This window comes from Erpetoichthys calabaricus, chromosome 2 (assembly GCF_900747795.2).
Source record: "Erpetoichthys calabaricus chromosome 2, fErpCal1.3, whole genome shotgun sequence".
Lineage (NCBI taxonomy): Eukaryota > Metazoa > Chordata > Cladistia > Polypteriformes > Polypteridae > Erpetoichthys > Erpetoichthys calabaricus.
This window is the reverse complement of record NC_041395.2, coordinates 325260476-325283124: the sequence shown is the minus strand read 5'-3', so window position 1 is coordinate 325283124 and position 22649 is coordinate 325260476. Positions and strand designations below refer to the sequence as shown.

At 38.8% G+C, this 22649-nt stretch overlaps 1 protein-coding gene across 2 annotated transcripts in view; it reads right to left on the bottom strand.

Moving 5' to 3' along the window:
- Positions 1–2042: 2042 nt before the first annotated feature.
- The window catches only part of hspa12a (heat shock protein 12A), a 183537-nt gene continuing 162930 nt past the window's right edge, over positions 2043–22649 (bottom strand). For both annotated transcript variants that reach the window (XM_028796009.2, XM_051923467.1), the window contains 4 exons: positions 21012–21116; positions 13711–13969; positions 4603–4706; positions 2043–4357 (listed from right to left, as the gene is read on the bottom strand). In XM_028796009.2, coding sequence (XP_028651842.1) covers positions 3723–4357; positions 4603–4706; positions 13711–13969; positions 21012–21116 — 1103 coding nt within the window. In that variant the 3' untranslated portion in view covers positions 2043–3722. The remainder of the gene's footprint in view (positions 4358–4602; positions 4707–13710; positions 13970–21011; positions 21117–22649) is intronic.

Here is a 22649-nt window from a genome sequence, read left to right as displayed (position 1 = left end):
AAATCCATACAGATTTGGAGAGAACATTTCAAAGTCTCTTCATGTCTCAGAGACACTGCCCACTACATCGCTATCAGCTAGAAAGAGTTCCACACCAATGCAAGTACCAGGCTGTTCCAACTAAGCTGGCAGTTGTAGAATATATTATGAATCACCTCAAAGAAGCTGACCGAGTTAACCAAAAAGATTTCTAGAGATCTCCAATTCAGACTAAACATTACTATTCTGCCGCAAACTCAAGACGACCAGGGGAAACATGGCCTGAAAACAAGGAGGACATGACTACCTAAAAGAAAGCCAAACACACATGATCTAGTTTAGGATCATAAGCAGGCACAGTCAACCAGCATCAGAAAGGAGGCAGCAAATAATCCTCGGCAGGGCAACAGTGTGTTCTAAGGTCCACACATGCACACTCATCTTGGCCAGTTTAGAACTGCGGATAAACCTAACCTGCAAGGTTTTGGGGATATGGAAGGAAAATGGAGTCCCAGATTTAAAAAAAGGCGATAATGTCATGTGGACAAAGCAAAGCCTTTCTCTTTCTAATAAAAAGCTACATACAGTGCCCCCCATAATGTTCAGGACAAAGATGCATCTTTCCTTGATTTGCCCCTCTACTCCACAGTTTAAAATTACAAATCAAATAATTCAGATGTGTTTAAAGTGCACATTGGAGGCTTTAATTTAAGGGGATTTGCATACATTTCAGTCATACCATATATAAATTACATTTAATACATGGTCTCCCCATTTCAGGGCACCTCAATGTTTGGGATATTTGGCGTCACAGGTGTTTGTGATCACACAGGTGGGTTTCATTGCTTTATAAGACACATCGGTTTGCTTCTACCCTTTGGAGTCTGTAGTTGTCTTTGTTCAACATGAGGACAAGAGCTGTGGCAATGAAAATCAAAGAAGAAATTATGAGACTTAAAAACAAGAATAAAACCATTTCAGACATCCATAAAACCTTAGGATGGCCTAAATCAACTGTGTGGAAAATCATTAAGAATAAATAACACACTGGTGAGCTCTGTAATCACAAAGGGACAGGTAGGCCAAGGAAGACCTCCACTACTGACAGACCAGAAACAGACTTCAGGAGGCACATGTGTGTGTATTAGAGACGGCTATCAGCAGAAGGCATCATGAACAGAAACACAGAGGCCACACTGCAAGATGCAAACCACTAGTTAGTCACAAAAACAGGATGGCCAGACTACAGTTTGAGAAAAGTGACTTTAAAAAGCCTGCAGATTTCTGGGAAAATGTCTTGTGGACAGGCGAGACAAAAATGAACCTGATTAGAGTGATGGCAAGAGGAAAGTGTATAGATGACCAGGGAATTGCCCAAGATGCAAAGCAGACCACCTTATCTGTTAGACATGGTGGTGGGGGTGTTATGGTTTGGGCATGTATGGCTGCCACAAGTCCTGAATGGCACACTTCTCTTCATTAATGATGGAACTGCTGATGGAAGTGGCACAATGAATTCTGAAGTATATAGAAACATCTGTTCAAGTTTCAGTCAGTGCCTCCAAACTCACTGGACTGCACTTCATCCTACAAGATGATGATCCAAAGAGACTGCTGAGGCAACACAGTTTTTCAAAGCTGAAAAAAGGAAGATTCTTGAATGGCCAAGCCAGTCACCCGATTTAAATCCAATTTAGCAGAACTTCCCTTATGCTGAAGAGAAAACTTAAGGGTCCAAGCCCCCAAAACAATTAGGAGCTGAGCATGACTGCAGCAGAGGCTTGGCAGAGCAGCACCAGAGAAGATACAAAGCAGGAATTGCATGCAAGGGATATACAACAAAGTACTAAATATGACAACGGCTTTTACAGACTTGCCATTGCTGTGTTCCAAAAATTATGGTGCCCTGAAACGGGGTGACCATGTATAAAGAGAGCTGTCATTTCTATATGGTGTGAACAAATATATACAAATCCCCTTATATGAAAGTCTGCAATGTACACTTTAATCACATCTGAACTGTCTGATTTGTATGTTTAAACAGTGAAACAAAGGGGGAGGAATTAAGAAATAATATGTATTTGTCCCACACTACCCTAAAATTTCACGTAGTACAGCAAAATATGTGTGAGAGGCATGGAGTTTCAGCACTCCTGTCAAGAACAAAGGGGCAAAAACTGTACCCTCTGGTAAAGTTCAGAAACGCCATTTAAGAAAGAAGACTTTTTAATCCTTTTAAACTGTAGATGTTTTTTCTGGTATCAGTGAAAAAGAATGAAGTTGGAATGATTCTGAATGTGATATTTAAGGCAGCAGATTGTAAATCATGCACAAGGAGTCAAGGCTGTTACAAGGCACTGTATGTAACAACAGATCAGATACACTGAAGGCATTGTGGTGATGACACTGGCACAGCTACTACTAGTTCCATTGGCACCACATGAGAACGTCATATAAAAAGAATATCTGGGCACCCTAATGGTATCTAGAGAGGTGTAGAAGGAATCAGGTACATAGTGTGTAGTTTTAATGTGATACCATACATCAGTTGAAATGTTTTCTAACAAAGACCAAAAGCAATAGCAAGTCCACCTGCAGGAGAGATCTTAGAACATTTTAAATGTACAACAACTGACTCAAATGAAGCTTTGAAAAGCTAATGGCGGCAGCACACCAAACAATCAATAGCAATACATCATCTAAATATTCAGCTGTTTACCTGCTAAGGCCCCCACAAATTCTGCTAGTTTTACTCTTCTGTGTACACAGATTGTGAATTTCTTGATAACAGCAGCAATGAAAACAGGAAGAGTACGCTGGTGACAGCAGAGTTAATTAAGTCTACCTAAATAATTCTGCGCACTCTGCTGAAATAAAAATAAATCTGTACATGATTTAAATAGTGTATATACAAACTAAAGCACAATAAATATTCGCTCAAGTTTTCAGTCCCAAGTTACTTCAACATACTGAAACTTTCCTTTAACTGATACAAAGGTAATTGCTTCTCTGTGATGCTGGCTTTTTCCTTTTTTTTTTCAGTGTAGCAAGCAAAGGAACAGAATAAGAAAAAAAGGCATCAAGCGCACCGGTATGGCTATAGTGAAAACACAAAGGCAGGGTGAAGCTGGCAGCATTCTCAAGGCAGCGTGTTTGGTTCCATTTCATACGATTCTTCTGCATCCTTTTTCTAAAAAAAATCCTCACCCAACAAAAGTGACATGGCACCTGTCAATTTTTGACCTGCTGGCTTCTGACCACACACCTCCTGGCATTATCATTACTATTTTTAAAGCTAATTTTTGAATTTTTAGTATACAAGGCAATGCATCACTTAGCAGCCCAATGGTAGCGTACATTTGTACAAGATATTTTTCAGGCTAAATTAAAATTTGTGTCCCCTTCTCTGTGCCCAAACATATTTCTTAGACAGCATTGGTCCCCCGATATATAGTAAGCCGCACAGACACACAAGAGGGTTGAATGGCCTCTAAAAAAAGTCATACTGAAGCAACAGGCATCGATAATTTGGGAACTTCCTGATCAAGGTCAGAGATTCTCCCAAATCATTCAAAATCAATGCTGGGACAGAGCTACAGATCATACAATTAAAAAGAAACAAACATTTTATGAGAGTTAAAAGTTTCAGTTTAAAAATACTCGCTTTTTTGGACTTTTAAGCTGCTGACACTCCACTCGGCTTTAACAATTTCCTAATGTACTGTGGGGAAAACTAACCAGATTTAATTTAAGAAATCAATGGAGGCTTTCACACTTTTAGAAGTGGCAACATCCACCGCCATTGCCTTGAGCTCTGTGTCCCCAAACTGCATGAGTGTCTGAATCTCCCGGCGGGCCGGGGGAGGGAAGCACTCTGTGCCACTCAGGTCCAAGCGCAGAGTGCCACATTTCTTCACACCGGAATCAGTAATAAAGCCCACATCATCTTGCTCCGAACAATAGATATTGATGACAATGACCATCTGAGATGGTTTGGCTGGAGTGTAGCTCCGCTTGACCGTTTCTCCCAGGGCCACTGATTGGTCAGCAGAGATAAACTTGTCAAAGACATCGGTGCACCAGCGTGTTCCATCCTTCACCAGTAGCTTTTCAGGAGGGTGCTTCCCATCCAGGTATCTGTTGAGCACCCCAACTCCATACGTCAAAGGTGAGCGTCTCACTTTGATCACTGCCGGGTCCAAGCCAAACAGCACTGCACCTTTGAGGATGGTAAGGCCTACATCGTGAGGGATAATTATGCGGCACCGTTCACCCAACATGTTCTGCACAGCATGCTGTAGCAAAGGGGACTCTGAAAATCCCCCTACCAGAAAGAGGAACTTGATATCAGACACCTCAGGCTTTTGAAAGAGATCACCTGAAATGACAGAAGGTGACAGTTAAAGTGACGGCCAGCTTGGTGAGGATTTTGCATGCAAGAGAGTTAAGATTCATGCATTGGTGAGGAGGACAGGGAGAGGACTGCCCGCCTTTCACAGCGAGTCAAATGTTAGAAGATTTTGCCAGTTATTCTGAAGTAATTGAGAAGCCCATCTTCAATGCTTCGTAATTCGAGTAACTTCTCCTCCACACTAAATATAAACTATCGAGTGTAGCACTTACTGAGATGATGAATGATTTGGTCCACAGTGGGCTTAAAGAGGGCATTCATTGCATCTGGATTCATTCGAAGCATTCCTTGTGAAGACCACTTCACAAAATCCACACTGTAAAAACAAAGATTATCATTAGTTTAGAAAAATTCCTACTGCAGGCTTAGGTATCACCTTGAATCTGTGATACTGTCACTTGTCATTTCTGTATTTGTTACAATGACAATAAAGATATTCTGATTCTGAAATGGTGTCTTCAGGCTTACAGTACTTTTTTGTGCTCATTTGCATGACAGAAGTATCTTGATTTAGTAACACATCTACTGACTTCCCTAAAATGATGCTGCCTGTACTGGAAGATAAAATCGTAATTTTTTTTTAAACTGCAGACTGCCTTTGTTGTAAGTTAATAGTAATATTGACAAGTTATAATTATACGTTTTTTCTTTTATTTTGCTCAAATGAACTATCATAAACTATAAAGGATCTAATTTACAAATGCATTTTTAGGACCCTTGAAGATGAACCTAACTAATTTACAAAAGCAATTTCCAAAACCCTTGAAAGCATCATATCTAACTACATCTATATTTGTTTCTATACCAATCGTTTATAAATTTAATGCATGCTTCTTGTTATCTAAGCAACTTGTGGTGACTTTAGTTTAAAATGGTTAGATAGTTTACAACTTAATAGTAAAACAACAGGAGACAAGAGATTGCACAGATATATACACAAGGATCAAAACTTTTAGGCAGCGCCATCCATCACTAGGTTAGTTAACCAATTCTGTGTGTATATACTAGCACACTGTTCAGAACCCCATGAATATTTTTAACATAAATCTGAGGGACTAGAGAGCAACAACAATGTTAGAGACCAAGGCACGTGAGAAAGAGACCATTTCATCTAGATGTCAGAGAAGGTTACTCATCCATTACACAGATTGCTGAAATGTTTCTAATGGCTATAAGTGTAACACATTAGAAAACTAGTTGAATAGACTGATATTATTCTGGATAAAAATGTATTTTGTAACATTTCTGTGATGTGCACAGTTACCAAGCATCATTTGCCAATGCTACTATATAAGAGCAGTGGCAAATGATGCTTGGTAACGGTGCACATTACATTATTCAAGTTCATCAACAGAGTGTAATTGCAGACTGCAGTACCTATAAGATCAGTCATGTAATGCCCCAACATCAGGAAATGCCACCAACGTCAGTCACGAAACACCTATTGGATTAGACTATGATTAACATTAGGGCCCCGCTGCACTATGGTTAAGATTAGGGTTGTGGGGGAGTTATCTGACTCAAAGGGCGTTTTGTGACTGATTACCTGACCTATGTCACAGCCATTGTAGGCTGCAGTTAGACCCTTCTCAAGTTCTTCACAGGCAGATGAAACCCATGTCGAGAGGGAGTGCTGCCTCTGATAATTACATTGTCTCTTCTTTGTCCCAGAGCACAGAAAGACCACAAAGTGAGGGCAACTAAGTCCACCCCTTCTGATCCCTGGGCTCTAAATTTGAGGTCACCCTAGAGGAAAAATGTCTCTTGAGGCTTAAGCAACCAAGGAGAGGAGCTCTAGACATTAATAAACATAGCTATAAAGAAAAGCAGATTTGACTACCCAATTGCTGAGGAGCAACTTTTTTTTTGTTTAAATTATTGTTAAACATTATCGTGTGTTATCTTCATTTGTATGTTTGACAAGTAAAAGGAGGCAGTTGGCTTGGCACCACAAATTGCTGCAATTGTACTGGCTTAATATTCCTCAGACAACCACTAATAAATATATCTATATCCATACTGTATCTATATATATATATATATATATATCTATATACAGTGCATCAGGAAAGTATTCACAGCGCATCACTTTTTCCACATTTTGTTATGTTACAGCCTTATTCCAAAATGGATTAAATTCATTTTTTTCCTCAGAATTCTACACACAACACCCCATAATGACAACGTGAAAAAAGTTTACTTGAGGTTTTTGCAAATTTATTAAAAATAAAAAAATTGAGAAAGCACATGTACATAAATATTCACAGCCTTTGCTCAATACTTTGTCAATGCACCTTTGGTAGCAATTACAGCCTCAAGTCTTGTTGAATATGATGCCACAAGCTTCGCACACCTATCCTTGGCCAGTTTTGCTCATTCCTCTTTGCAGCACCTCTCAAGCTCCATCAGGTTGGATGGGAAGCGTCGGTGTACAGCAATTTTAAGATCTCTCCAAATATGTTCAATCGGATTCAAGTCTTTGCTCTGGCTGGGCCACTCAAGGACATTCAGAGTTGTCCTGAAGCCACTCCTTTGATATCTTGGCTGTGTGCTTAGGGTCGTTGTCCTGCTGAAAGATGAACCGTCACCCAAGTCTGAGGTCAAGAGCGCTCTGGAGCAGGTTTTCATCCAGGATGTCTCTGTACATTGCTGCAGTCATCTTTCCCTTTATCCTGACTAGTCTCCCAGTCCCTGCCGCTGAAAAACATCCCCACAGCATGATGCTGCCATCACCATGCTTCACTGTAGGGATGGTATTGGCCTGGTGATGAGCGGTGCCTGGTTTCCTCCAAACGTGACGCCTGGCATTCACACCAAAGAGTTCAATCTTTGTCTCATCAGACCAGAGAATTTTCTTTCTCGTGGTCTGAGAGTCCTTCAGGTGCTTTTTGGCAAAATCCAGGCGGGCTGCCATGTGCTTTTTACTAAGAAGTGGCTTCCGTCTGGCCACTCTACCATACAGGCCTGATTGGTGGATTGCTGCAGAGATGGTTGTCCTTCTGGAAGGTTCTCCTCTCTCCACAGAGGACCTCTGGAGCTCTGACAGAGCTCTAGGAAGAGTCCTGGTGGTTTCGAACTTCTTACACTTACGGATGATGGAGGCCACTGTGCTCATTGGGACCTTCAAAGCAGCAGAAATTTTTCTGTAACCTTCCCCAGATTGTGCCTCGGAGGTCTACAGACAATTCCTTTGACTTCATGCTTGGTTTGTGCTCTGACATGAACTGTCAACTGTGGGACCTTATATAGACAGGTGTGTGCCTTTCCAAATCATGTCCAGTCAACTGAATTTACCACAGGTGGACTCCAATTAAGCTGAAGAAACATCTCAAAGATGATCAGGGGAAACAGGATGCACCTGAGCTTAATTTTGAGCTTCATGGCAAAGGCTGTGAATACTTATATACATGTGCTTTCTCAGTTTTTTCATTTTTAATAAATTTGCAAAAACCTCAAGTAAACTTTTTTTCATTTTGTCATTATGGGGTGTTGTGTGTAGAATTCGGAGGAAAAAAATTAATTTAATCCATTTTGGAATAAGGCATAACAAAATGTGGAAAAAGTGATGCGCTGTGAATACTTTCTGGATGCACTGTATATATCTATATCTCTGTGTATGTGTGTGTGTATATATATATATATATATATATATATATCTGTATATATCTATATCCACCCTTTGCCTTCAAAACAGCATCAATTCTTCTAGGTACACTTGCACACATTTTTTGAAGGAACTCGGCTGGTAGGTTGTTCCAAACATCTTGGAGAACTAACCACAGATCTTCTGTGGCTGTAGGCTTCCTCACATCCTTCTGTCTTTTCATGTAATCCCAGACACACTCAATGATGTTAAGATCAGGGCTCTGTGGGGGCCATACCATCACTTCCAGGACTTCTTGTTCTTCTTTACGCTGAAGATAGTTCTTAATGACTTTGGCTGTATGTTTGGGGTCGTTGTCCTGCTGCAGAATAAATTTGGGGACAATCATATGTCTCCCTGATAGTATTGCATGATGGATAAGTATCTGCCTGTATTTCTCAGCATTGAGAACACCATTAATCCTGACCAAATCTCCAACTCCATTTGCAGAAATGCAGCCCCAAACGTTCAAGGAACCTCCACCATGCTTCACTGTTGCCTGCAGACACTCATTATTGTACCGCTCTCCAGCCCTTCAATAAACAAACTGCATTCTGCTACAGCCAAATATTTCAAATTTTGACTCATCAGACCAGAGCACCTGCTGCCATTTTTCTGCACCCCCATTCCTGTTTTCGTGCATACTCGAGTCGCTTGGCCTTGTTTCCACGTCGGAGGTATGGCTTTTTGGCTGCAACTCTTCCATGAAAAAGACTTCTCCGGAGAGTAGATGGGTGTACCTGGGTCCCACTGGTTTCTGCCAGTTCTGAGCTGATGGCACTGCTGGACATCTTCCAATTTCGAAGGGTAATAAGCTTGATGTGTCTTTCATCTGCTGCACTAAGTTTCCTTGGCCGACCACTGCGTCTACGATCCTCAACGTTGCCCGTTTCTTTGTGCTTCTTCAAAAGAGCTTGAACAGCACATCTTGAAACCCCAGTCTGCTTTGAAATCTTTGTCTGGGAGAGACCTTGCTGATGCAGTATAACTACCTTGTCTCTTGTTGCTGTGCTCAATCTTGCCATGACATGAAACTGTCTTCCACAACCACACCTTGGTAGCAGAGTTTGGCTGTTCCTCACCCAGTTTTAAGCCTCCTACACAGCTGTTTCTGTTTCAGTTAATGACTGTGTTTCAACCTATTTGTGACATTGATGATCATTAGCACCTGTTTGGTATACTGTAATTGGTTGATCATAGACCTGACTATAATCCTACAAAATCCCTGACTTTGTGCAAGTGTACCTATAGGAACTGATGCTGGTTTGAAGGCAAAAGGTAGTAACACCAAATATTGATTTGATTTAGATTTTTCTTTTATTCGCTCACTTTGCATTTTGTAAATTGATAACAATAAACAATCATTATTTATATTTCTGAAAGCATTTTTTGTTTACGGCATTTTTTCACACCTGCCTAAAATTTTTGCACAGTACTGTATATATCTATATCTCTATCTATATATATTATATATACTGTATATATATATATACCCTAAGTTCTTGTCAATAAGCCGCGGCTTATCTAAGGAAAAAAGTTGTGAAAATGAAAAAATAGAATATCGGCTTATACATAAGTCCGGCTTATACATCCATCGCGGGGGTTGCGTTCCAGAGCCACCCGCGAAATAAGAATATCCGCGAAGTAGAAACCATATGTTTATATGGTTATTTTTATATTGTCATGCTTGGGTCACAGATTTGCGCAGAAACACAGGAGGTTGTAGAGAGACAGGAACGTTATTCAAACACTGCAAACAAACATTTGTCTCTTTCAAAAGTTTAAACTGTGCTCCATGACAAGACAGATGACAGTTCAGTCTCACAATTAAAAGAATGCAAACATATCTTCCTCTTCAAAGGAAGAAACAAATCAATATGTCTGTTTGGCTTTTAAGTATGCGAAGCACCGCGGCACAAAGCTGTTGAAGGCGGCAGCTCACACCCCCTCCGTCAGGAGCAGACAAAGAGAGGGAGAGGGAGAGTTTGTTTTTCAGTCAAAAATCAATACGTGCCCTTCGAGCTTTTAAGTATGCGAAGCACTGTGCAGCATGTCTTTTCAGGAATCAGCTTTACAAAAGATAGCAACGTGAAGATAATCTTTCAGCATTTTTAGACGAGCGTCTGTATCGTCTAGGTGTGCAAACAGCCCCCCTGCTCAATCCCCATACGTCAGGATCACAGATAGTCAGCGCAAGATTGACAGAAAAGTAAGCAATCTAGCTTCTCAGCCATCTGCCAATAGCGTCCCTTGTATGAAATCAACTGGGCAAACCAACTGAGGAAGCATGTACCAGAAATTAAAAGACCCATTGTCCGCAGAAATCTGCGATATATATTTAAATATGCTTACATATAAAATCACAATTTAAATGACCGCTACGCGCTCGTGTTGACTCGGCGACGCCCAGAGCAGAAAGAACGCGCTCCGGCCGCTCCAATCGCGCCATGCGGGGAGTGAGAGAGACGGCAATATCTCACACTCTCTCCCCCCTTAAAGAAATTAAATGGGCGCGAGTGAGACCACTGACCTCCCTCCCTTCTATTAGTTATAGGTTATAGTATGTTCGGCTTATCCATGAGTCCGGCTTATCTATGATACGATTTTATTTTAAAAATTCGTATGATTTTTGGTCTCCGGCTAATACATGAGTCCGGCTTATAGACAAGAACTTAGGGTATATATATATATATATATATATATAAATGTTTAACCTCGAATATTTACATTGTAGCTTTATCTTTTGCCAGCTGATACAGGGAAAATTGTGTGGCATGTCAGCCTCAAACAGAATGAGCTAAACATCTTAATGCTTTGCTGATTATGATGATGACATACTGCTTTTACCTAATTTTTATGTTTATTTCTTGTGTTCAGTATTACATATTAGGTTATATAATTGAAAATAAGCTTGTACTATCTGTCTTATTCTCTGCCAAATGTACCTTATAAATAGGCCTTTATTTGGATAAAATCCACCCACATAAAGCTGCTGTCACCTGCTAATTACAGCACAATAGTCAGGCTTCATTTGAATGAACAGCTTCCTTCTCATCACTGCTTCTATAAAATTAGCAATGGACCCCGCAACAGCAAGCAGATTGTGAGGTGGTAGGCTTTAGTCCATTCAGTTAAAGATGGTCAAATTTCATTTACAGATCAGAGTTGAACAACATAAACAGGAAGCAAAAATACTAGGCTGAATGTTGATTACATAAAAATAAGAGTAGAAGGGAAGAACTCTTAATTCATGTTTTATTGTAGTAGCTAAACCAATCTTTCTGGCACTGAGATCACCTTGAACATCACAATCTTCAAAATTTTGTTCATACAAGGATTGTAAAATGTCCTTAGACTTAGGAAGGGAAAAGGCACTATATAAATAAAATGTATTATCATTATTATAATACCTGGTAATCCATGACATTCTACAACCAGTTCCCAAAATATGCACACTAAAGCCAGTGTCACATATTACACAACTTCTAGTCATGTGGTATGTCAGAGTTGCAGAGCACAGGTACTTATCTTGTCAGACCAAGTCAATTTACATGACTGAAAACATCTGGGCACGTCATATTTGGTGAATGACTGCTGACTTTAGAACACAAGCCAACACGGCCTGATTGAGCCAGTGCTGTATGAAAGGCTAATATGTACAGCAAGGTTAGCCACTTTATTTCATTCTGTCATGTTATGTAAAAAACAAGACACAAGACAGATGGCGTTCTCCTGTGTTTATAACGTCTAAAACCCCCTCATTTCTTATTCCTCATCACTACATTATTGTATATGCATTTTACTTCCAAATGAGCATTCATAGGATGTCAGCTCTCATGCACACACAGAGCCTGCAATTACAACTAAAGACAAAACTAGACCTATTTGATTTTGTCAGGGCAAGTCTGTTGGTTATGTCAAACTAGACGAGTGGTTTTCATAGGAGTGCACAGCAGACTGCCTCAGACTTGCTAAGATTATTTAAATGAAGGCTACAACTGAAAATTTCTGGAAAATGTGTGTAATGTGATACGGCCTTAAATCTTTAGTTTGCATCTTAGCATATAACCCTTGGTCTGCCATACCTCATGAAAAGACCGGGTAAAAATCTGAAGAGGACCAAGTCAATTCTTTGTCTGCAGGGATAAACTGCTACCAGCTTAGCTGCTATAAAATTTAATCTTGTTTGCAGTTTATCTACTATGTGAATTCACCAAAAAGGAGTGTTTGTAATATAGTCAAAGAGGATATTAAATGGACAAAACAAAAGGTAATAACTAATTTTAGCTCTTATATAAATGTATAATCCTAATCTTGGGTAAAAGTGTATTATCTGCACCTCTCAACTGCATCTTCACATGAAAAATTCCTTACCTCCTGTTACTTTAATTTCAGGTCTCGGCAACTTGGTCAAGGAAAGGCACACTTACTCCATGTTTCCTTAGTATTTACTATAGTCCTCTTTGCAAACTGTAATTTTTGTTATCCTATTTCATCCAGCAATGGAAAATTTTCCTTTTTGACATTTCTGAACAAATGTTGTCACGCACGAGCACATTAGGAGCAGCTTAAGGACCCAACACGCACCGCGAGAAGTCGTGCCAGGGGACAACAGCAGCGTACGAACCTCTCTCTTCTTATTTCCTCAGAAAGAACAAGGCACTGCTGCTGTAATACTGCCCGGACGACTCAAAGAGCTGCAGCACTTCCAGGTTCCTTTCTTCCCTCTGGTCCCCCGTCAGCCACCCATCCACAACCACGGCTTACCCAGCATCCCACTGGTTAATTTCTGTGTCGTTTGAGTTTGGAAAACCATTGATGATTTTTTGTTACAGTATACGGGGCTAAACTCCCCAAACCTTTATGCATCTCTGTCTTTGTTTATTACAATGTTTATATTTTTTTTAATTCTTAGATTGTGTACTTTGGCCAGTTTCTGGACTTGTTTGCTAAAATAATTGGTATTTTTGATGATAGGATGTCATTTTAATACCAACTTCTAATGACATATCAGTTCAATTCATCAGTTACACCAGTTCTCTGCTCAGGTGAAATTTGCTATGTTGTAGGAAGCTTTTAGAAGGGACTGGTGAGATAATGTTAGGTTACATTTATGTTAATCAGTCTGGAACTGCTTCATTTTACTGTGTTTGTATCATTATGTAAATAGTAATTTGGAAAGTGGTAATTGCATTTTACCTGTGGATTATTCCTGTGAAAAATTAACACCACCAAAAAAAATGTACACAGCTTTCCTATTTTGCTCAATTTGTGGCTAAAACTCAACTCAGACATGGTGTCTTATGAAAACAGTACAAGGGTGTTGTACCGTTTTAGCCATTATAGTGAGAAGTCAAACAAAATGACACCTTTTTATTAGCTAACTAAAAAGATTATAATATCCAAGCTTTCAAGGCAACTCAGACCCTTTCTTCTTACATTGATTATATCTTGCCTGAAGAAGGGGCCTGAGTTGCCTTGAAAGCTTGCATATTGTAATCTTTTTAGTTAGCCAATAAAATGTGTCATTTTGCTTGACTTCTCACTGAAAACAGTACAGGAACAATTACTACAGTAAAAAATATACGAGGATACTGATGATCTCAATTATACCACCAAGAAAATAACATCTTGAGTGTACCCGGGTTTTAGATTTTCTGTTAATTCATATACTTACTTGCTTTTCCGAAGTGCATGCTCAACACTGTGCCCCCTGAACTTCTTGTAGTAATCAATGAAGGAAAATGGTAAGTTGATATTCAAGGGATTTGTTCTGTCTGGGGCTGCTGCTCTTTTACGGGACTCAAATGCAATCATTAAATCCACCCAGGCAGCTGGACGCTTGATTTTGAATTGGTCAATGAAATCATCTCCAAAAATCTTACACAGCAGCTTTTCAAATTCATAATCCACACCTACAGACCCATAAGGACCTCCTAGAAATAATAAATGGAATAAACACAATATTAAAAGAGTAATTGTTTCTATTTAAGACCAAGACACACCTTTTGAAGATCTATAACTGAACCCATTTCATTCCTCTATTTGTTCATTTTGAAGGGCTCTGGATCATCTGCACTATGGATGCTCTAATGAACTTAAAGCGCATCTATTAGCAGACCTTTCTCTGAATTGTATCTGAATACTGACAATCGACAAGCACCATTGACACCACTGCAAACAATATTGAATGCTAAATAATAGCTATTTTAATATTACCCACTTGTGCACGTATTAGTAAATAATGGCTTAAAAAAATCAGAACAAAATATTAAAAAGCAAAAAGAATGAATTATCACTGTGGTGGGCTGACACCCTGTCCAGGGTTTGTTTCCTGCCTTGCGCCCTGTGTTGGCTGGGATTGGCTCCAGCAAACCCCCGTGACCCTGTAGTTAGGATATAGCGGGTTGGATAATGGATGGATGGATGGATGGATGAATTATCACCAATAGAACACACATACATTCTTTTTTTTACTCCAACAAATAGCCTAACCAGTTTGTAATTCTTGGAATGATTTAAAAAAAAAAAACATCAAAACCAGGAAATAACACCTAGGCTAGTTATAACAGGTGTCAACTTAATGGAAGTAACTAATTGGCCTGAAAGCCTGCAGCCACTGTGTTGGGGTGGGGACAGGACTGAATGCAAGTATCACTGATCTAGGAGAACCTCAGACCTAGCATGCCATATAATTTTTAATAATTACTTAACTGTTTTAATATAGAAAAAACATGTCAGGATCAGAGATTAATTTGAGGACCAAGTTGCTATAGTGTTCAACTCCCATGTTATATAAAGATGTACACATATTCACAATAAAAATATAAAAACAGTTTAATACAAATTTCTAATATTTGTAACTTATATATAATTTTTATCTTGTAATTATCTTGCTATTATCTTGGTTATAATTTTTCAGGTGAACATGGAATATTCACTCTAAAAAACATATGCAAGATCAGACTGTAGCTAACGGAGTACACAGCTAAATTCTCAGTCCAGGCTTTGGTCCCATCCTGTCTCGACTACTGCTATACTCTGCGCAGCAAAACCAGCATGTGTCACAAAGCTGCTACAGATGATTCAAAATGCAGAGGCAAACCTGGTGTTCAAAAACACCAAGGTGGGCAAAAGTCATTGCTCTTTTCAGATTTCTACACTGGGTCCATGTAGAAGCATTTACTAAGCTAAAATCCATGATGCTTGCTTTCAGAGTGTCAGTGGATCAGAACCCAAGCATATGGAGACAATTGTGAGGACCTACTGTATATGCTCCATATCAGCTCTTCAGCTCCACCTTTTGAATGGTGTATGGTGATGCCATCTCTGTGTGGCATCAAATTTCAATCCAGACTCCTTACATGTGTAGCTCCAAGTTGGTGGAACGAGCTGCCCATCTCCAGCTGAACTGCTGACTCTCTCGATGCGTTTAAGAAGCGTTTGAAGACTCTCCTGTTCTGTGACTTTCTAAGTGATATTGGAGGTTAGGTTTTATAACCTAGATATTGCAATTAGCTTGTGTTTTCTTCTGAGTGGTGATCAGTTGTGCAATCTTGTCCTTTATCACTTGTTCCTGAACAGTCTCCCAGACTGATGTTTAAGCGCTTTGAGCATGGGTTAGGTGCTATATAAATAAAATGTATTATTATTATTATTCCTCTATTATGTTGGCCTCCTTTAAAAGTTGCTTTCAATAAAAACATGTGATAAGCAAATAAATGTAAATGATCTTTTGTTTATATATATAATATATATTATTAAATACAGTGCCTTCCACTATTATTGGCACCCCTTGTAAAAAACCGTCATCTTGCACTGAAAAAATTAGAAACATCTGACTTTTAATTGAAACAAGTTCATTCAAAGAAAAACAAAGCCCTCATCAAGAAATAAATATTTTTAACAAAAACACATGTGCCACAACTGTTCACCGGCCTGCATTTAATACTTTGTACAACCTCCCTTTGCCAATATAACAGCATGGAGTCTTCTCTTGTAACCTTTTATAAGGTTGGAGACTATAGAACATGGCATCTGAGACCATTCTTCTTCACATAATCTCTCCAGATCATCCAGGATCCTAGGCCCTCTCCAGCTAACTCCACAGGTTTTCAATAGGGTTCAGGTCAGGGGACTGAGATGGCCATGACAGAACTTTAATTTTGTAGTCAGTTAACCACTGCAGGGTTGATTTGAACACGTGTTTCGGATCATTATCCTGCTGCAAGGTCCAATGACGACCCAGTTTTAGTTTCCTGGCAGAGGCAGCCAGGTTTTGATTTAAAATCTCCTGATATTTCATGGAATCCATGATTCCATGTACCCTAACAATGTTTCTAGTGCCTTTGGAGGAAAACCAGTCACACAACAACACAGAACCTCCACCATATTTCACATATGGGACAAGGTTCTTTTCATTATAGCCATCCTTCTTTTTACACCAAACCCACTTTGCATGTTTATTGCCAAAAAGTTTAATTTTTGTTTCATCACACCATAGAACACGGTTCCAGTCAAAGTTATAGGAACATTTTACAAAGTTCAGGTGCTTACATTTGTGGATAATTGGCAGAAAAGGCTTCTTTCTGGTATACCTTCCAAATAATCTGGAGATGCCATCTGATAGTGGTTCTGGAGACTTGATAACCCCTCGATTTTACTTTTTCTTGCAATTCCCCAACAGTGGAGATAATATTGCCTCTCTTACCAACCTTCTCACTGTATGTGGGGGTAAAATAAACTTGGGTCCTCTTCCAGGCAAGTTTATCACAGTTCTAGTTGATGACTACTTTTCTTTATTATTGCCCTAACTGTAGAAATGGGCATTTTCAGGCGAGTAGCTATTTTTTTTATAACCATTCCCTGAGCTTTGATGGGCAACACACTTCTCCATCATTTGGATTGAGTGTTCTCTTTTCTTTGCCATGATGATGGTTGGTAAGGAAATTTGGTTCTGTGTCTCCTTACATTTGTATCCCAGTTAATCAGGAAGTCATTGATTTCAGCTGGAAAGTTCCTATATACTCCAAACTTTTCTTTTTTATTTTCTTGCTTTATAGTAATTCCAGTGTGTGTTCAGAGCAAAGTGTATGTGTTTATTATTTATTTATCTACCTGTGTATGTATGTATTTAATTAAAGAGGTCTATAAAAAAGCCACATTTCTCCCTGGGGACAAATAAAGTTCTTTCTTTCTTTCTTTCTTTCTTTCTTTCTTTCTTTCTTTCTTTCTTTCTTTCTTTCTTTCTTTCTTTCTTTCTTTCTTTCTTTCTTTCTTTCTTTCTTTCATTATTTATCTATCTATCTAATATAGCACCTTTCATATCCATCTGATATAGCATCTTTCATATCATCTCTCTATCTGATATAGCACCTTTCATATCTATTTTATATAGCACTTTTCATATCTATTTACCTATCTATTTTATATAGCACTTTTCATATCTAGCCATCCATCTTAAAAAGAAACATTTCTCATAATTTTCTCACTAGACCTTAGGCAATAAAGGCAAACAGCTCCAGGCTTTGGCTGGCGTTCACAATAAGCTATCTATAGCTGTGTTTAGCGCAAACACCAGGCCATGCCTTGAAGAATGATCAAACCACATACTACACTTTCAACACTTACAGAACAGCTCATGTACAGTCGGGGCTTCTGTACTGTGGGAAAGAATCATCACTTGGGAAACATTTCGTTATCTAAACTTATCTGAATTTACTTCAAGTAAATTCTAAATTCACTTGTCATGGAGTTCAGTGCCAGTGATAAAATGTTATCCGAGACTATGTTGGATAGGTCTGCAACCACTGTTTGGAAACCGGAGCTGTCGTTACACAAGATGGCATACAGTCATGTGAAAAAGTCTGGGAACCTCAGCGAGCATAATAATTGACTCTACTTTCAACAAAAAAAGATAACAGTGGTATGTCTTTCATTTCCTAGGAACATCTGATTACTGGGGTGTTTTCTGAACACAGATTTTTAGTGAAGCAATATTTAGTTGTATGAAATTAAATCAAATGTGAAAAACTGGCTGTGTAAAAGTTTGGGTAAGTTTTTAATTTTGCTGATTTGAATACGTGTAACTGCTCAATACTGATAACCTGCAACACTATATTTGTTGGATTAGCTCGTTAAGCCTTGAACTTCATAGACAGGTATGTCCAATCATGAGATATAAAGGTATTTAAGGTGGTCAATTGCAAGTTGTGCTTCATTCTCTTCGAGTCTCCTCTGAAGAGTGACAGCATGGGATCCTCAAAGCAACTCTCAAAAGATCTGAAAACAAAGACTGTTCAGTATCATGGTTTAGGGGAAGGCTACAAAAATCTATCTCAGAGGTTTAAACTGTTAGTTTCAACTGTAAGGAATGGAATCAGGAAATGGAAGGCCACAGACACAGTTGCTGTTAAACCCAGCAGGTCTGGCAGGCCAAGAAAAATACAGGAGCGGCATATGAGCAGGATTGTGAGAATGGTTACAGAAAACCCACAGATCACCTCCAAAGACCTGCAAGAACATCTTGCTGCAGATGGTGTATCTGTACATCGTTCTACAATTCAGCGCAATTTGCACAAAGGATATCTGTATGGCAGGGTGATGACAAAGAAGCCCTTTCTGCACTCACGCCACAAACAGAGTCTCTTGTTGTATGCAAATGCTCGTTTAGACAAGCCAGATTAATTTTGGAACAAAGTGCTTTGGACTGATGAGACAAAAATTTAATTATTTGGTCATAACAAAAAGCGCTTTGCATGGCGAAAGAAGAACAACTCATTCCATGAAAAACACCTGCTACCTACTGTCAAATTTGGTGGAGGTTCCATCATGCTGTGGGGCTAGTTCAGGGACTGGGGCCCTTGTTAAAGTCGAGGGTCAGATGAATTCAACCCAATATCAACAAATTCTTCAGGATAATGTTGAAGCATTACACACAAAGCTGAAGTTACGCAGAGGTTGGATATTCCAACAAGACAGTGACCCAAAACACAGTTTGAAATCTACAAAGGCATTCATGCAGAGGGAGAAGTACAATGTTCTGGAATGGCCGACACAGTCCCCTGACTTGAATATTATCGAAAATCTATGGGATGATTTGAAGCAGGCTGTCCATGCTCGGCAGCCATCAAATTGAACTGGAGAGATTTTGTATGGAAGAATGGTCAGAAATACCTCCATCCAGAATCCAGACACTCATCAAAGGCTATAGGAGGTGTCTAGAGGCTGTTAAATTTGCAAAAGGAGGCTCAACTAAGTATTGATGTCATATCTCTGTTGGGGTGCCCACATTTATGCACCTGTCTAATTTTGTTATGATGCATATTGCATATTTTCTGTTAATCTAATAAACTTAATGTCACTGCCGAAATACTACTGTTTCCGTAAGGCATGTCAGATATTAAAAGGAAGTTTCTACTTTGAAAGCTCAGCCAATGATAAACAAAAATCCAAAGAATTAAGAGGGGTTCCCAAACTTTTTCATATGACTGTATATTAGCCAAAAATGTCTGCCCAGTACAGTACCTCTCACCTGAAATATCTGAAATATTAAATACTTAAACAAAGAGATTATTTAATCAATTATAATTACTTTAAACTATACTTAATTGTTAGGGTGGCATGTGTACAGTATACGAAAATAAAATGAAATAATCAGTTTTGAGCCCTGTAAATGTCTGTACAATGTAAGTATGCCCCAAAGACAAGCTTACTCTATAAAGCTACATCTGCCATACAAGACAAAACAATACCCCATTCAAATGAAATCTGAATAACTAAGGTATTACTGGAGATAGACAGATAAATTACTGTAGATATACTGTTACTGTAAGATATAGATACATTTTATTTAGTAAACTAAATAATGACAACAAGCATTTATAGAGAAACAGTGACAAGAACGTCACCAGAATAAGATAAAATGGGTTTAATTTAAGATGCAAAGGACTGAGTTAAATCTTCCTGTGTCATTAAACAAATGAAAAGAAAATGACATTCAGATCGTGGAGTATAAATAAATGCACTAGAATAGAATAGTGCAGTTGTGGAATCTTCAGGTTCTACATACACTGAATTAGCTCTTATTCCAGAGATAGCACTGCAAATGCACTGAATAAAGGGAAATTATAAAAACACTGCTGTATGCCTTTTTACTAATCTACCCACCAATTTGGTGCCGGTCTCAAGCCCTGATATGCAGAAAGGGTTAGTGTCAGGAAGGGCATTCAACTGTAAAACTTTATCCAAAAGCTTAATAAAAGAATCAATCCAAACAGCTTTGGAAAATTGTATGACTTTTTACTGATTTGGTGTTCATTTGGCATTGAAAAATAAAACAGTAATTTAGATTCCATTAGGACAGAGCCATGGAATGTGTTGGAATGTACTCAGAACATGAAAATGGCGTCTGTGGAATCTGTGTACTATCCAAAGGCTGGTTCCTGCATTGTATCCACTGGTACAGGTAAAGGTTCCCGCTCCCCCACAACCCAATACTAGAAAAGGGGATGTGCAAAATGAATAGGCTGATGGCATTATTTGAAGTCACCTAGTCAAATTCTCTAGTCATAGTAGGTATCAAAACTAGAAATAAAAATGAATGGTCCAAAGATCAGCTGAGTACATTAAAATGTTTTGAATTTTGTCACACATGCTTATATTAGCTGGTTATCAAATCCAGCATTTACGCAAGTCTATTTTTGGTACTCTTAATTATACTTTGCAACAGATAATATAGAGTTCCATTTGATATGTTATAATTATTCAAAACATCAGTTGAAATTTTAAATAAACCTGAGAAGCTGTAACAATAAAAAGGAGGAATAGAGTTAATAGCAGAAGGAAAATTCTAGAGGAAAGCTGATGTCACTCGTATTACATAAGCATGAATTTGAAATGAAGTGGAACTCTGCCAAGGAGGATTGCTTACTGCTGAGAGGCACTTAGCAGAATAAGTAAGAGAAGTGCGAGGCTTACCTGAAGCTTTGTATAATTCCTTCAAATGGCCCTCTGGAAGGCGAATTTGATGGACAGTGAGATCCACAGTTCCTCCTCCACAGTCCACCACCACATAGCGATCACCTACGTATAAAGGAAAATCACTCACTTGACTTGCAGGAAGACAGACAGCAAACATTCCACAATGCAAACTTTCTCCTTTCTTTCTGACAAGAGTGATACATAAGTCAGTTGCTGTAGATATTGATGGAAAGGGATAAGGCAACTAAGCAGCAAAATCTATCAAGTGGAGAATTCAAAAGAATTTGCTGGGATTGACTGCCATAGCTTTGGGAGTCTTATGCGCATGGCTGAACAGGACACATTCACTTTAGCTGGTTCAACCTGAACATCAGCTACTGCTCAATTGACCATTCACACCTTATGCCTTCAGAATCTTTCATTGAGTCTCCTCTTATAAAGGATGAGCAAAATTTTAAGGATTAATTTTGATGATGATTGGCATGTAAAATTGCACCAGTAAACAAGAAGGCTGGGTGTCATATGTCAGGCACATGGGCAATTCAAGCAGTCAGAGAAATGTTTCTCTTTTCGTCAATGGGCAGATCATTTGGAAAATTAGCTATTGAAAAATGCTTATTTGTGAGCAATGATTTATTTCCAAGCACTGTGCTTCTCACTGGAAATGTGCAGTAGGGTGGAACCTTGAGTTTTATGCATTCTTACCAAAATAGTTTCACAGTTGCCCAGCAACCTACATCCTAAGGTCATAATACTCTACTATTTCACAGCTGTGAATTGCTCATAGGGTTTGTTCTATTTCCTGGAAGAAAAACTAACTCTTAAATCTGTGAATAATGCCACCAAACTATCATTACTGTTTTAACAGAGTGTTTTAACGGAGAATGCACTTGTTTTTTTCATACTGGATGAGAGTACCCGAGAAGATGATTGAGAGGTTAACAAGAGTCACAGTCCTTTTTTTAATTAAGGATGCAATGTTTTAAATACAGTGCCTTCCATAATGTTTTGGATAAAGATGCATTTTCCTTGATTTAGCCCTCTGCTCGCCAGTTTTAAATTACAAATCAAACAATTCAAATGTGATTCAAGTGCAGATTTTCATTTAAGGGTGTCTACATACACTTCAGTCACACCATGGAGAAATGACAACACTTTTAATACACGATCACCCTCATTTCAGGGCCTCATAATGTTTGGGACATGGCAATGGCAGGTCTACTAAAGCAGCTGTCACATTTAGGACTTTGTCACATATCCCTTGCATGCAATGACTGCTTTAAGTCTGTGATTCACATACAGTGGGTATAGAAAATAATCACCCCCTTCGAAATATTCCCTTTTTTTTGCTTTACAGCCTTAAATGAAAGCACACACAAAAAATATTTCTTCCCAGCTTTACTTACTCAATGCAACCTATAACATCCAAGTGAAAGATATCACAGCTACAGTTTGGAAAAATTATAAAAAATCAAAAACAACACATACTGAGATTAATAAAAGATCACCCCCCAATGTCAATATCTTATTGAACCACCTTTTGTTTTAATGACAGCCTTGTGTCTGTTGGGATACTTCTCTATCAGCTTTGCACATCTAGATTGGCAATATTTGCCCACTCTTCTTTACAGAACT